At 37.5% G+C, this 15,322-nt stretch overlaps 1 protein-coding gene across 6 annotated transcripts in view; it reads right to left on the bottom strand.

The window, feature by feature from the left end:
- The window catches only part of Fat3 (FAT atypical cadherin 3), a 516,493-nt gene extending 502,050 nt beyond the window's left edge, over positions 1-14,443 (bottom strand). For all 6 annotated transcript variants that reach the window (XM_010633703.2, XM_010633705.2, XM_010633704.2 and 3 more), the window contains exons 1-2: positions 14,366-14,443; positions 2,168-5,476 (exon numbers count right to left, since the gene is read on the bottom strand). In XM_010633703.2, coding sequence (XP_010632005.1) covers positions 2,168-5,459 — 3,292 coding nt within the window. In that variant the 5' untranslated portion in view covers positions 5,460-5,476; positions 14,366-14,443. The remainder of the gene's footprint in view (positions 1-2,167; positions 5,477-14,365) is intronic.
- Between the last annotated feature and the right edge of the window lie 879 nt (positions 14,444-15,322).

Here is a 15,322-nt window from a genome sequence, read left to right as displayed (position 1 = left end):
ATATATATATATATATCCAATTTGTACAGCTACTCCTTAACCTAAAGAACTTAATGTTTATAGGAAAGAGCTTTCTATAACAGGAAGCAATGTAAAAATATAAGTGACATCATTATCACTGATAACAAAATTTATTCTATATGTATAATTCAAAACACAATGAAACAAATGTAGGCCATTGAGTTGCTTCTTCTGACAGAGACAAAGGAGATACACTCTTCTAGTAAGATTTATAAGGTCAGCTTTATCACCAGATGAAACTATGTGTTCATCTTCTAAAAAATATCCAAGGTAAAAGACCATGTAATGAGGTATATATGTAGAAAATCTAGGCTACTATCTAGGCATTTTCCTTGAATTTCGGAAGAGTTGGCCTTGGACTTTTGAAACATGCTGGAACTGTTGAGACACTGACATTGAAAAAGGTATATTGGATTTTCATTTGCATGGAAGATAGTTGTGTCATGTTGGGTGGAAATATGACCCCGTGCTTACTGGGGAATAAATATAGTTAAAAGATGTTTCCTTGGGCATCAAGTTGACAAGGGGTGGGACATGACTGTATAAGCTTGATTGGCTTGGTGCTGCCCAAGGGGTTGGTGTAGCACATTTCTTTGTGTGTGTGTGGGGGGTGTGTGCAGGTAAGACCTCGAGTAGTGTATCAGGACCCTCATCATGGCTCTGCTTCCAAACTGCTGTGAACTAAGCAGCTTTGTTCTACCACGCCCTTTCACCCTGATGTCTCATACCTCCGAGTGTGCCAACAATGTACTGAACCTCTTGAAACTATGAGCTAAATCAAATCTTTCCTCCTTTAAATTGCAGATCTGGAGTATTGTGTCTCACTGTCTGGAAATTTGACTAATACAATATGTAATGTAGCTTTAGAAATAATTTTTCTGGCTTTGGGAATATATAGTATCTCTACAATGACACTTTCCCACTGTTTATTCTAGTAATCATTATCGTCACCAGGACTGTGCTAGACTGCATATTTGTGCCTCTTGAAAATAAGATGCTGAAGCTTTAATTCCCTATTCATCCCCTCAATGTGAAAGGATATGGGAATAAATTGACATTACGCAAACCCATAATGCCTTCACTTTGACCATGCCAATGGCTTCAGACTTCCAAAGCACACAGACTATGGTGTGTGTGTGTGTGTGTGTGTGTGTGTGTGTGTGTTTAATAGAAACCCAAACTGAACAAAATAGGGAAAAACCCACTCTGGGAATATTATAGAAAATCAATTAACATATACAAATTTGTCCTAAAAGCCATAATGAGCTACCATTGTTACTGCCACAAAAACAGAGAAGACATGGCCTCTCCCTTGAGATGACCATCACCTTTTCAGACTAGAAAATATACAGTGCTAATAATGGAAAATGCACACACATGTCTGTTTCTAGGCACAGGAATACTTAAATAATAAAAATTACATGTACTCAAAAAACTGTCTATACTTATGATGGATAATAAATATGTAGGTAGGGAGCAGTGAAAATATCTGAACAATTTTGCCTCCTGTCTTAAAAGTTCTCCACAAAATTCTTACAAATATACACATATCATAAATAAAAATCACAACACATCTCTTGTTTTCTATTATGAAAACATTTATAGAAGCACATATCTAGGTATTATTGGAGCATACACAGTGCAAATGCCCACTGTTCAAGGGCCAGATCTACCCATTAAACACGAGAGACCAAGCAACTAATGAAATAGGATTTCAAGAAAGCCTTGCTGTAAGGGAAAGGTTTCTATATAAAAATCCATTTGAAAATTAATTTCACACTTCCTATTTAAAGCCAATTCAAGTGGAATTTACTTTATCAAGGCCATTCATTTAGTGAAGGTAAGAAGTACAATCAATAGAGATGACAATTACTTACGCTTATCAAAAGATAAGCACTATTGGTACCAATAGTGCTGAGCAAGAGAAAAAGAAAAAAGAAAAGGAAAACAGAACTGGAACTCAGATTGGAAACAATGGCTATTTCCATACAAACAGATCTTCTTTCAAACCAATATATTCTATAACAAAACTTTTACTTATTATCATTTGTCATTCTATTTAAGTGCCCCATTATGCCTTTCCTTTTCCAAGGCTGATAATTTGAGATGCAAAACAATCATGTCTGGCACAAAATATTAAACTTACCACTCTCGTCATCTATATTGAACCTTCCAAGTCCGCTGCCATCCCTGATAGAGTACTGGATCTCTCCATCCCTCCCGGAGTCTTCATCCTGGGCAGTCACCTGCAGCACATTTGTTCCAATGCGTGAGTTTTCTTTTACAGATCCAACAACAGCAAAGTCTGGGAAGTAGGGGGTGTGAAGGTTTTCATTGACATCCACAACTTCCACCTCAACAAAGGAAAGAGATGACAAAGAAACAGGTCGTCCTTTGTCTTTGGCTCGAACTGTGAGGTTATAAAACTGTTGCTTTTCATAGTCAAGCTCTTTGCTTAGGCGGATGGCACCACTTGCTTTATCTATTTCAAATCTCCCATTATAATCATTGACCAAAGAATAACGCACTTGACCCCCTAATCCAAGGTCTGGATCTTGAGTTTCCAACCAGGCAATGACAGTGCCAACAGGGAGGTCTTCAAGAACCTTCACACTATAGCTACTTGGAAGGAAAGCAGGGGAACAGTCGTTTACATCATCCAGAAAAACCTTAAGGGTGACAATGGAAAATAACTGCTGACCATTTTCTGCTTTGTCTCTGGCTTCTATTTTCAAGGAATAGTTTGCTTTGGATTCTCGGTCCAACTGGTCTGCAACATAAATGATTCCAGTGGAGCTATTGATGGCGAACTGCTGTGTATCTGTCAAGACTGAGTAAGTCACTTCGCCATTGGAACCCAGGTCTTTGTCTCTGGCTTCCACTTGAATAATCTCAGTACCAATACTTGAACTTTCAAGAATATTAACAGAGTAACTATCTTGAAGAAAAATGGGGCTATTATCATTAGCATCCTCCACATTGATGGTTAGTAATCTCCATGAAGACTTCTGTGGATTACCCAAGTCATAGATGGTGATATTAAGGAGATAGAGGTCTGTGTGCTCTCGATCCAAGGGCATAAGGACTTTTAGTTGCCCAGTTTCCATATCAATATTGAAGCAACTGTCGATATTTCCATCAGATATTGTAAATAGCAACTTTCCATTGAAGCCAGAGTCAGCATCATAGGCTTTAATCTTCAGGATGTTAGCACCAACTGGCAGATTCTCCTTCACAGCTACATCAGAAGGAAAGGACTTGTCAAAGTGTGGCCCTTGCCTATTAACTGAATAAAAGTCAAGAAATCCATCTTCCATATTCAGTTTCCCATTTGCTTTTGCCTTAATGAGTAGTTTTTCCGCCAATTTTTGAGCCACACGAGTTTCTCTGCAACTGAAGCTCTTTGAAGACACTTTCCCATGGAGGACCGAAATGTTAATAGCCATGGGGTCAGCAAAATTCTCCCCATCAGTTGCTGTAATTCTCAGGGCAAAATTACCATTTTTAATGCTGGGATTCATCAGTGACTTTTTAAGCTGTAAAACACCAGAGTCTGGGTTTAAATAAAAGAAACCAAGTTCATTTCCAGAAATGATTTTGTACTTTACAAGTTCAAGTTCATCAATATCAATTGCTGACACAGCTGTGATATGACCACCAACTGGAAAGTCATATGAAATAACTCCCTGACAAGCTACTTTTTCAAAGAGAGGACTGTTGTCATTGACATTTCCTATTCGGATGGTCACATTTACCTCACTTTCATGGCGATATGGTGAGCCCCAGTCAGAGGCTCTGACGATGAATCTGTACGTTTCTGGAGAAGATTCAAAATCTAATTCTTCAGTTGTGCTAATTACACCTGTAAACTGATTAATGGAAAATGGTAACAAATTTAAGCTGGCGATACTATAAGTGATGTATCCATTTTCTCCTTTATCCTTATCAGAAGCTGAAACTGTCAGAATGCTTGTTCCTACTGGAACACTTTCATTCACCAATGTATCGTACAGGGGTTGCTGGAATTCTGGGGTGTGGTCATTTGCATCTTCAATGCCAATGGTAACTTGTGCTTTTATATCTCCTTCTTTATTTGTCACCTCCAGCTTATAAACCTCTCTCTTAATAGTATTCAGTGGCTGTGATGTGACAATCAAACCTGATCTAGGATTGATTTTGAAATATTCTGCATCCTCACCAGAAGATAATTTGTATTCCACATCCAGAGGTTCAGGACTTAATTTTACTATAGCAACCACAACACCAGGAGGGGAAAACTCACTTATGTTGACATCATATACTTCTTTTTCAAATCTAACTGGGATGTTGTCTCTTTTGGGGTTGGCAATGTGGACTATCTTTAGTGCTGAAAACTTTTGAGGTGACCCTTTGTCTTTTGCTTGAAGAGTGAGGTTGTAGCCATAGGAAAAGCTTGCCCAGTCGACTTGTTTCCTCTCCTTGATCTTGTATTCATTCATCCACTTTCCTTCCTTAGTCAGGAAGAACTGATCTAGAGGATCTCCAGCCACAATGGAAACAGACTCAATCTCTCCATTGGCCCCCTCATCTAGGTCATCAACTGTCACCACTGCATATGTTGGCTCTTTGTCCTTTGAAAAAGGAACATGAGTGACTACGTGGATTGTTGGGGCATGCTCGTTTACACGTTCAATGTGAACATAAAGCTTTGCAGTACTGCTCACTCCATTGTTGCCATAGAGTTTCATTCCTCGGTCCACAGCTAAAATTTCCAGATCATACCTGTTCTTTTCATCATAATTTAATCGTCCACTTAAAGAGATGACACCACTTGTGGGGTGAACTGAAAAGAGATCAACTTTGTTTTTAAAGTAGTAGTAGAATTCTCCATTAGAACCAATATCGGCATCTGTTGCTGTCACCTGAGCGACACTAGTCCTTAGAGGTGTGCTTTCTGCTATTGTAACAGAGTATGTTGTGGGTGAAAACAGAGGCCTCAGATCATTCATGTCTAAAACCTGGATATTCACTTTGGTCCATGCTTCCAAATCTTCTCCTCTGACAGAACCTTTTACTATCAATAAATAATTGTCCTGAATTTCCCTATTCAATATAGCAGAATTCCCACCTTTAGTTCTTATTCTGAGAAAACAGAAATCTGCAATGATGACTTCCTCTGCTTTGAAAAAGCCTTCTTCATCACCGGACACTATTCTGTATTTGATATCCCAGGACAAATCTATTAAGGTGATGCCCATTCTACTCTGGCTGTTGACGTAGGTCCTTGCTGCAGAATTTTCATATACCGTAGCATTATAAATGGAATGTGTGAAGTGAAAGCCCAGGGATCCTGTCCCTGGTAGCCCCTGGGAGACAGTGACCAAAAGCTTGAGAAGCAGGAGGATGAGGCAAGAAGAAGGAGGTCGTGTCCCCACACAGTGGCCCATAATTATATCCATCACATCATACTTCCATCCTGGAGGGGAAAAAAGCAGAGAGAGAGAGGGAGAGAGAGAGAAAGATAAATTAACCTGGAAGAAAATGGGAAAAGGAATAGAAAACATCTGTTATGAAATAGTACTTTTTAAAAATTTGATTTCAAAATAATTTTACTAAAACATGAATATGAGAAAGCATGAAAACCTCACCACTACTAGATTAAAATCACTAGAATTTAACCTCATCACATTTGAATTTTTTAAGCAACACTTTTACATTGCTGATAGGATTGTTACTTGGCACAAGATACTTTTATATTCTGAAGGTCAACCTAGAAATACACAGTGAAAGATTTAGGTGCATTTATCTATGACGTACAATTGTCTTTCATGTAATTAGCCAATGAAAATAGACATGTGTTCATCATAGCAGCTAAAATGTAAAATCTGAGAAGATGTGAAAGAACTATTAGCAAAGGATCAAATAATTCATGGTACATTCTTAAAAAATACCATGCAACCATTCAAGATAATAATAAAAATGTATATTTTCAGATGGATTAAAATGTAATGCTAAGTGAAGAAAAGCAGCATAGGTGACATGATCCTACTATTATTTAAACATCTACATATACAACTGCATCTTTATACTTTGAAAGGGTTAACTCTTGCAAGGTTTGGAGGAATATTTGTATTTTTAAATTTTACCACCATGAACACTGTTCAACAATGGTTACATCATTACATTCACATAACCTTTAATAGAAATGCTTAAAGGTATTATCATTTTTTATTTTGCTTACTTTAAAACTATTCAAAATTTCTGTATAATTCAAAGCTATGAGAATGAGTAAGTAACAGGTAACGCAGCTGAAAGGACAATCCCCAAGGAACTGCATAGCCTCACAAGGGATTATGCTGCTCAGAAGAAGTGAGGTAACTGATTTTGTATAAGAAGAATTTAAGGAACTATAAGAGGTACTTCCAATTATTTCCACCAGTAACTATTAAATTTTGACAGTTTTATGACCATGCACATTAACAGATGAAAACATCTCCCCATTTTAAGCAGTAAAATCATTCATATCTTTAAAACAGGAGGGAGGAATTGGGAGGGGTTACTTAACAAGAAATAAGTCTATTTAGACCCTGATAGCTCATATTTTTAGAGTCTCCAAATTTGAGCTCTGACACAAAGAGGCCATACTCCGCAGGCCCCTGGGCTTTCTCTCTTCCTTTTCTGTGGGACAGGTAAAGACGGAGAGGATGGAAAATGAGTCATTCTGAAGGTACACAATGACATGCATAATGCCATTTTTCCCACCCTGATATGTTTTCACAACAATACTGAGCAATACAGTACTATAACACCCAACAATATGTTAAAAAAAAATAAAGGTCAGAGAATTTAACCTTTTTGGTTGGGATATTTGCCCAAGAAACATACCCCAAGAAGTAAGTGGTAAAACACTTAGACCTTTAGCTGTTTTACTCAAAAATCAATGCTTTTCACTACTATACTATCAGTTTCTCCAAATTATTTGTAATTAAGTGCAAATTAAGGCTCCTAGAAGCACGTATCACATTATTTAATTCTATCAAATTATTCAATAAGTATCATTGATGGGAAGGCATAAAACCTATCCAACTTCTATATCTGGTTAAATCCTTCCTGGTTTTAAATTAGTTCCAAGTATTGCCTGTAGGTTAAAATGGATCCCTTCTAGAAATTAGCATGTTAAAAAATAACACTTTATTTCTGTAAGGTATAAGTAGTTTTAACTGAAAGGTTGCCAAGGCACATATTGCAGCCTTTTTGTAGATAAAAACATCAAGCTTTCTTTTACTCGTACTATAGTCTGGATTAGAATTCAGGTTCCTTTCTAAGCCCACAAGGCTTCCCCATTTATTTTCAGCTCTACCTTTCAAGATGCTCTCATAACAGGAAACCTTGGGCATACATATGCTGGGTTACAACTGGGGATGAAATATGCCTTGCTGATATCATCTGATGTACATGTAGCCTACAATAAATAGCAAGTAACAAATCCAGCTTTAATATGAGGATTTCATAGGTAGAACAGAAAGTAAAAATATAAATAGAAAAAAGATGGAGTTCTTTCTACAAAAGAAATTATTTTCACATGCATCTCCTCTGCCTGTCCTTGGGAAATGCCTCAGATGCTAAGTATGTGAACCAGGAAGACTGGCACCAGCTCACAGAACTGAGGCAAAGTTTAAGGTAGGTCAGCTAGCAACCCTGCTCAGCAGTTTCCCAGAAAGACATGGTTGGGCCACTGGTAATTTTAGACGAACTAGGTTAGGAAAATGATATATATGTAGGGTTTTTTGGGTTTGTTTTTATTTTATTATTTTTTTTGTATGCATTAGGTTTGAATGCCTATCTAGAAGAATAGAGAACCCACAGGGCCAATGCAAATGAAGGTTCCTATTTAGTGGAGCACGTTTAGCTGAAATACAGGAGTAATCCACCTCTCTTTAGAGACCCCAGATGTAAACTAGCAGAGGGTTTAATGATACTCCATATGCCTCAATACACTGTCTGTTTTCTTCATCTGAAAATGCTCCCAAACAGTGGAGGGACATTTAGTTTTAAGTTGGCTGTAATCATGGCAGAGAGAGGCATGCTCTTATAAGGGAATGTAAAGGCCAAGTTACATCCTTTTAAAGTAAAACACTAGGAGGACCTGCAGTGCTCCAGAGAAATATAAATTCAATTTCTGCTTCATTTAACATTCGTCATTTTAAGCTTCAAAGACTGCCTGTGAGAACGATCCAGACTTCACAGCCATCAGAGAAGAAAATCTCCTCAATGATCAATACAGTTCATCTGAACTTTGCCGAATCTATTACCTCTCCACATCCTGAGCCCCCACTAATGGAAACCCAATAGGAGGAGCCACATTTGTGCATCATTCTATTCCTGGCCTCCAGTGGTAAAGCACTTATCACACAGGTGGCAAATAATACTGTTTTACATAATAGAACCAGAGGCAGAAACCTTTAATAGGCCAGTACCCAAATTTCTCGAAATAAACTCATCTTATATCAGGATACAAATCTAGAAGCTATACAGGTTAAAAGGAGACTTAAAGATCGTGGCCTAATCTCCTTGGTTTACAAATGAGGAAACTGAGAAAAGATTTCTCTACTACTTAGTCTCAGGTCTCCCACATTTCAGAGCAAATCTTAAACTATAACATGAGTCAATTAAATTAGTGTCCTCTGGGTTAACTTAACAATTTTAGAATCATGGTCATTTTGGAGTAATCTTCATGCTTAGATACCTTTTTACTCTCTAATTTTCTTCAAAGTAAAGAATGCTGCTACAATATGAAAAACAATCATTCAATTTAATTATTCAAAAATTAATACTTTTGCATACTGATTTTTCTTTTAGCAAGATACATGGCTAGAGTTTTATTTCTCATAATACTGAATGAATAGTCTTAAACACAAATTGAACATACTTCAAAACAAACTTAAATTCAGTAGGGGATTTAGCTCAGTGGTTCTGCTGTCTGCCTCACAAGTGCAAGGACGGAGTTCAATCCCCGCAACAAACAAACAAATAAATTCAACTAAAGAAGAAGAAGAAGAAGAAGAAGAAGAAGAAGAAGAATATATCATTTTTGCATTAAAAAAACTCTAGCACAAATCATACCTTGCAGGGTTTCTATTGCTTTGGGAAATCCACGAGTGCTAAAAGTTAGGAGTTTGGTATGATTTTGCAAAGTATATACTAGAATTAAACTTCACCTTCTTTTTTAGCATACCAAAATAACTACAGAATAAGAAAAAAAAATAGTGCTTTTTCCTCCTTGAAGTTAAGCTGATTGTGAAACCAATGTTTTAGTTACAGTGTCTTAGATGCTCTGCACAATGATTTATTCTACTGCTTCTGGATTATTTTGAAGAAAGCACTTACCTCTCACCCTCAAGGCCTATGTTCTACAATATAAGACATGATCAATAATTTTTAGACAATCTCCAAAGAGATCATCAAGCCATCAATCTTTGAGACATTTATTCTTCAGAGGTGGTTCTCATGTGCCTCCTCATTCTGCCCTTTTTGCTCTGTTACAGTGGATGCTGGTGTAGGACTCAGAAAGGCATGCAATTTTTTCTTTTCAGGGGATGAATAAATACCAGCAACCTCAGGGACAAGGGATAGCATGGGTGAGGTCAAGTGTCAGGGACAGCCTTGACCCCACAGCTGCCTATGCTTGTGTGGTTGGTAACCTGGTGACACTGTTTTTTGCCACCATGAAATGGGTTAAACAGTTGAGGCTTCTGACCCGGACAAAAAGCCTTCTGAAAAAAATACTCATTTTCACTCTATTTCTTCCTATGCTATAACATCTAATGGGTTTATTATCCAGAGAGAGAGGCTAAGCAGGAAGGATTGTATGAGAGGCTTAAAACAAAGAACAAGGAGAATATATAAAGAATTTCCTCTTAAAATGATGAAGATAACTTGTGCTCAAATTGCAAATGGAAGGTCCATTGCTGCTCTGGTATGGGCTGACCTAGCAGTCACCAGCACAAAGACAGTATGTGCTATACAGCTCCCACTTTAGCTTCTGACTGCCTAATATGAAATGGTAACTGTGCCACTTAAAAGCCATACAACCTTGAAAAATTTATTTAGCCTCCCAGCACACTGGTGTGTACTTCTACAAAAGGAAAAGTAACAGTGCTTACCAAATGGGGTTTGAGTTAATAAATACCTCATAAGATTATACTTGTTTACTGTCACTCTTTTTAACGAAGGCAAACTTAAGAGTACACAAAATCTGTGAATCTTAAGATAAGAGAGGAAATTCACAACCTACACCACAGTTTCATTTCTGATAGAACAAGCCACTTGAAAGGTAAATGAAAGGTGTTCTCTCTTTAATGAATGCCAGAAATGATTATTCTGTTTGCCCCAAAGGTCAGAGAAAGCTCGGGTCAATCCAAATTTTGCCACTTATAGGCTTGGTGCCTGAGCCATTATTTAAAAACTTCTTCAGTCACAGTTTCTTTACCTGTGAAATGGGACTAGAAGAGACATCAACACCAAGTGAAAGCCTTGGCTAGTGTCTGGCATGCAGTCCGTGTTTCTTCAATATAAAGTGACATTATGATTACTAACACGGTGAAAAGACACCAAATGGAAAAGTAGTGAAAAAATGGCTTGAGGATAAAGGACCTGTGTGACTTTCCCTAACCAAAAAGCCTCCCTTCCACAGATCCCAGACTTGTGCCAAGGATTGGGATCAATGCCACAGAGTTTTGTGTATTGTGACAAAGAGCAAGTGCCACAGTTCTGAAATTATTCCCTTTCCTGCAAGGACACTTTGAAACATAGAAAGGTGCAGCAGCCTTGGGGAGCTGCTCTTCAGACCTGATATTTAATTCCTGGGGAGTTGGAGCAAGATTTCTCCTTATGATGATGAGTCCCAGAGCAGCCAGATTCTGCTCAGCCCTATCTTCTGGAGCAGCCCATCCCGACACCATTCAAATTACCATTCTCATGGCACTTCTTTATGTTCTGGGTCCTTGCTTCGGAAATCAGTTATAGACTGTCTGTATGACACAACTGGGAATAAGTTGTACTCTCTGGCTCATGCTAATGGTTGCTTGAAAAGAAGAAAAAATATTTACCCCATCTCCCTCACCCTTTTCTGTATGTGTATGTTTTAATACAAACCACTGTAGCTACAGACTGCATAGGATAAAATACTAGGAATTTGGATTTTGATTCTTGTTATTCCATTACTCCAACTATATAATAATGTGTTGAGCCAGAGCCATTTAAATTCTCTGAGTTTTACAGCCAGAAGGCTCAGAAAGTTTTCTAGTTCAACAGCCTAGTTTTACCATGGAAGCACCTGATCAAGAAGGGTGAAGTCACACAATTTGCCAATAAAAGAGCTAAAATTGGACCTCAGGTCTCCTCTGTGAATTTGATTCAGATATAGCTCTAGCCTTTCTTAAGAATTCAGACCTGTATCCATCCCCATCTACAAGTTTTAATCATCTTCTAATGTTTAGCAACCTACTCTCTGCAGCTCCCTGAGGTGCCTCACCTGAAGTTAACTTATACTTTACAGGATATCGGCAACATCCTAGGACTTGTTAAAGCTCAAGTGGCTGAGAGCTATTCTAGAAGTTCTGATTCTGTTGGGTTGGGATAAGGTGGTTCTGAGAATTTAAAATTCCATAAATTCCCAGGAGACATTGGGAACATCTCAAAAGTATGTCTTAAGAACCAGTTCTAAACTTTGTAGTTTACCTATATGGGCTTCCCAAATAGCACATTGTTTCTTGTAATACAGTTACTTATAATTGTTTCTAAGTCACATCCTGGACTGCAAGTTCCCAGGAGGACAGTTTGAAGCCTTATTTCTTTTTATAGTGTCCTACAAAGTCCCTTGAAAAGGCAAAAATTCAAATAATTTTTTAAATGAAATTGGGCTAGTCAGCATACACCGGAACTCAATAGCACACTCCAGAGAGAAGACAGAAACAAACATCAGACTAATTATGAATATAATCATAAAACTTGGGGGATTTTGGAAAAGAGCTTGTCCTCCATTTCCCAAAATAGGTCCTCTCCTAGAGATGTGAATAAATATGCAACTAAAAAAATGCTTTAGAAAACAATGGTTGAAAAAATGGTGAAAGATTTCCTAATATAGAATTTCTTGGCAGCCTTTAACATGCACCAAAATAAACCTATCTCATCTCTCATCTTTAGTTACCGCTAATAATTTACCCTATATTATTATCTCCATATGAAATCACAGTATATATTCAGGATTCAGTAAATATAGTAACATTGTTTAATAAAGGTGAATATTCCAAGAAGTACAATTTTGAGACAGAGTAAATGTGGGATATAAGAAAATGCTGCTGGCCTAACAAAGAATAGTGTTTTTCAGTAAATTTAAATTTTCAAGTGTAAAGACACTCTAAAATAATGACAAAAGTATAGCTTCATAAACACATAAAACAGTAACTTGTCTATGAACATTAAATGTATGAACCAGTAACATAGCCATTTGTTAGCATCATCAAATACTACATACATACATAACTTGTCAGTGCGATACATTTATCCAACCACCAAAACATTAGGTTTGTTTACATAGCATCAAGACAAACATCAGAATAATATACTATGGTACAATTCTATGACGGCAAAGATGTCACTAGGTGACAGGAAAATTTCATCTCCATTATAATCTTAAGAGACCATTGCCAAATAGGATGTCCATCAGTGGAAAAGTAATCATGATGCAGGACACAGCTGCCCTTGGCATATACACAAATACACTATGTAAATTGTGATTCCAAGTGATACAAAGAGGACAATTTCTAAAACACATCTGATCATAAATTCTTTACTATCTCCCTCAACACACAGCTGTGGTGGAAGTAGGAAAAAGTGTTTTGTGGGATACAGCTGAGGAAATACTGCCAGTTACCGAGCTAAATATTGTGCCTCACATAAGTCAAGCAGCCTCTTGAGAACTTTTGGAGGTGGGTATAATTCCGGGTTTTCCAGGTTAGTTCATTATTTTACTTTATATCACATCACAGGCTGTGAATCATCATTTTTACTAACTTGAGAGTTATCCCTGAAGAAACTATTCTAACATTTGTCTTATAAACCCACATTTCGGCTAAGGAATGAGAAAATTTGCTCCAAAGTTTGTTATCTTACTTATTTTTCCCATTAAAAACAAATGTATAAACAAAGAGAAAAACAGAATTTGTATAGTTCTCTGAGCTACAAAAACTGGCATGGGGGAAGAACCTTGAAGAATAATTTATATGTTTTCAAAAATTTTACTATCTAGTTTTACTTAGTCAAAGCTCAAAAGCAGTTTGCCATAGTAAAAATACCCTGAGATTCAAAACTTAATGCCAGTTTCATATTTCACCCTTCTCTGGAAAACCAGCTAGCATACTGAGTCCCATGTCTAAGCAGGACTTTATAAGCAAGCTGAATGTTTGATTTAGAAGAATATTATATCAGCATCTGTCATTCTGCATAGTAAAATGCAATTCCAAACCAGAGCCCCCTTAGATTCTGCCAAGCAGCCAAACAGGCCATTACCAAAACCCCACCTTCTAATTATAATAATACTGTAAATGCTAACTTTTTTCAGTGGTGCAAATCTTTCTTGTCTAAAAGTGGTCTCTCAGGAGGAAAGTCAGTCAGCATGAAGCAAGTGTAATTCAAGTTGGTTCTAAGAAAAATGGAAGATCCAGCCCCACAGCGGCAGTGTTATGAATACCCTCTTTTATTTTCTCCCCAGGTGCTGGAAATATTTCCATACAACACTGGTTAATGTCAAGTATCATTTCATCAGTAAATGCTTCAAATTCAGAGGTAATTCAACCAGGGGCTATCAGAAGGAAAGATTAGCATGTTGCTCAAGCCTTTTAAAAATCACTTCTCCCTCTGGAGAAAGAAATTCATCATGATGTAAGAGAAAAAATTGTATGGGTAGGATATAATTTGTTCTTGTGCTTGGCTCTTTGGGAAAATGTTCCAGAAAAATGCACAATTTCAATATTTCTCTGGTGGACCTTGTTGACAGAAACCAAAAGGTAAATGCATTAGTATTCTCTTATGCTCAAGTTAAAAACAAAAACAAACCCTTTTGCAGTAACCATATTTGCTCCACAATCAAGTGAATACTCTGGCATCATTGATTGTTGAAAGGAGGAAAGAGTCCAGATCTTTTCTAATGGAACACATCTTTAAATAGCATTGTTTCCAATAGTCAGAGGCACAGTGCAGTTGGTGGAAACCGTCTGTCCGCCATATTCTAACAGAATGGATCTTTACTGCTCTGTGAAGTCCCTAGCATCTGCCACATTTCCCAAAGTTAGTAGCCTTTACTCACCCCAACTGCCATTCCCCTTTCAAAGTGAATCTGGAGATGCCTGAGCTGAACTTCTTTCGTGCTGAGGACAGAATGGACCTGCAAAGAAAAAGAAAGCTGCTGCAGGCTGGGGAGGACTGGGCAGACACAGAGCTCTGACTAGTGAGGTAAGGGTGTGTCAAGGGTTCCTTTTCAAAAGAACTGGAACACCAAAGGAGGATGTGGTAAATGGTAAAATATCCTAAGTTCTGTAGGACTTCTTATGAATATAATCCAATTCCAAATTTTCCCAAGTTAACACATAGCACCAGGCCTTGCCCTGAGCAAAGCAAACCACAGACTTTTCTGAAAATGTTTCTCTCTTTAACCAACTGTTCCCCCAGAATTAAAGGCCATAACACTGAGTTCACACATGGTAGGAACCAATATATAATTGCTAAATACATCTAATGAGACAATATATACCCAACTCTCTACAATTGAAAAATTCTTTATTTTACCTAGCCTCATGAAGTTACAAAGTGGTCAAATAGGGTGGGAATCTTACAAGAAATTAAGAACTCATATTCAACAAATGACTTAAACTATCCCATGCAGCCACACATCTGAATTTAAAAACAGAAAAAGATGAATATAGTAAGTTGAACACACCACGGTGTGAAACAGAAATTATAACATAAGAAAGAGTACACACCAAAAAAAATTCCTAGGACTAGGCCCCCATCCCAAATAGTAAATATAGCATGTTGAGTTTGTCCACTGCAAACATATTTTTGGCTGCTTTTTTATTTTAATTTAATCCGCACGATTGGGGGGGTGGATTGATGACTACCACAAGAGGTCAATTTGCAAGAGGTGATTGATCCTGTTGTGTTGCTGATTGTATCAATTGGGACACGGGTTAGGGATTGATTGCGTAAGTTATTTTCTCTGATATTGTGAAAGTGAGAATGGCTATGAGTCATTAGAGATTTGGGG

The sequence above is a fragment of the Fukomys damarensis genome, unplaced genomic scaffold (genome assembly GCF_012274545.1).
Source record: "Fukomys damarensis isolate Sample0158 unplaced genomic scaffold, DMR_v1.0_HiC HiC_scaffold_16, whole genome shotgun sequence".
NCBI classification, from domain to species: Eukaryota; Metazoa; Chordata; class Mammalia; order Rodentia; family Bathyergidae; genus Fukomys; species Fukomys damarensis.
This window is presented reverse-complemented; position numbering and strand designations above follow the sequence as displayed.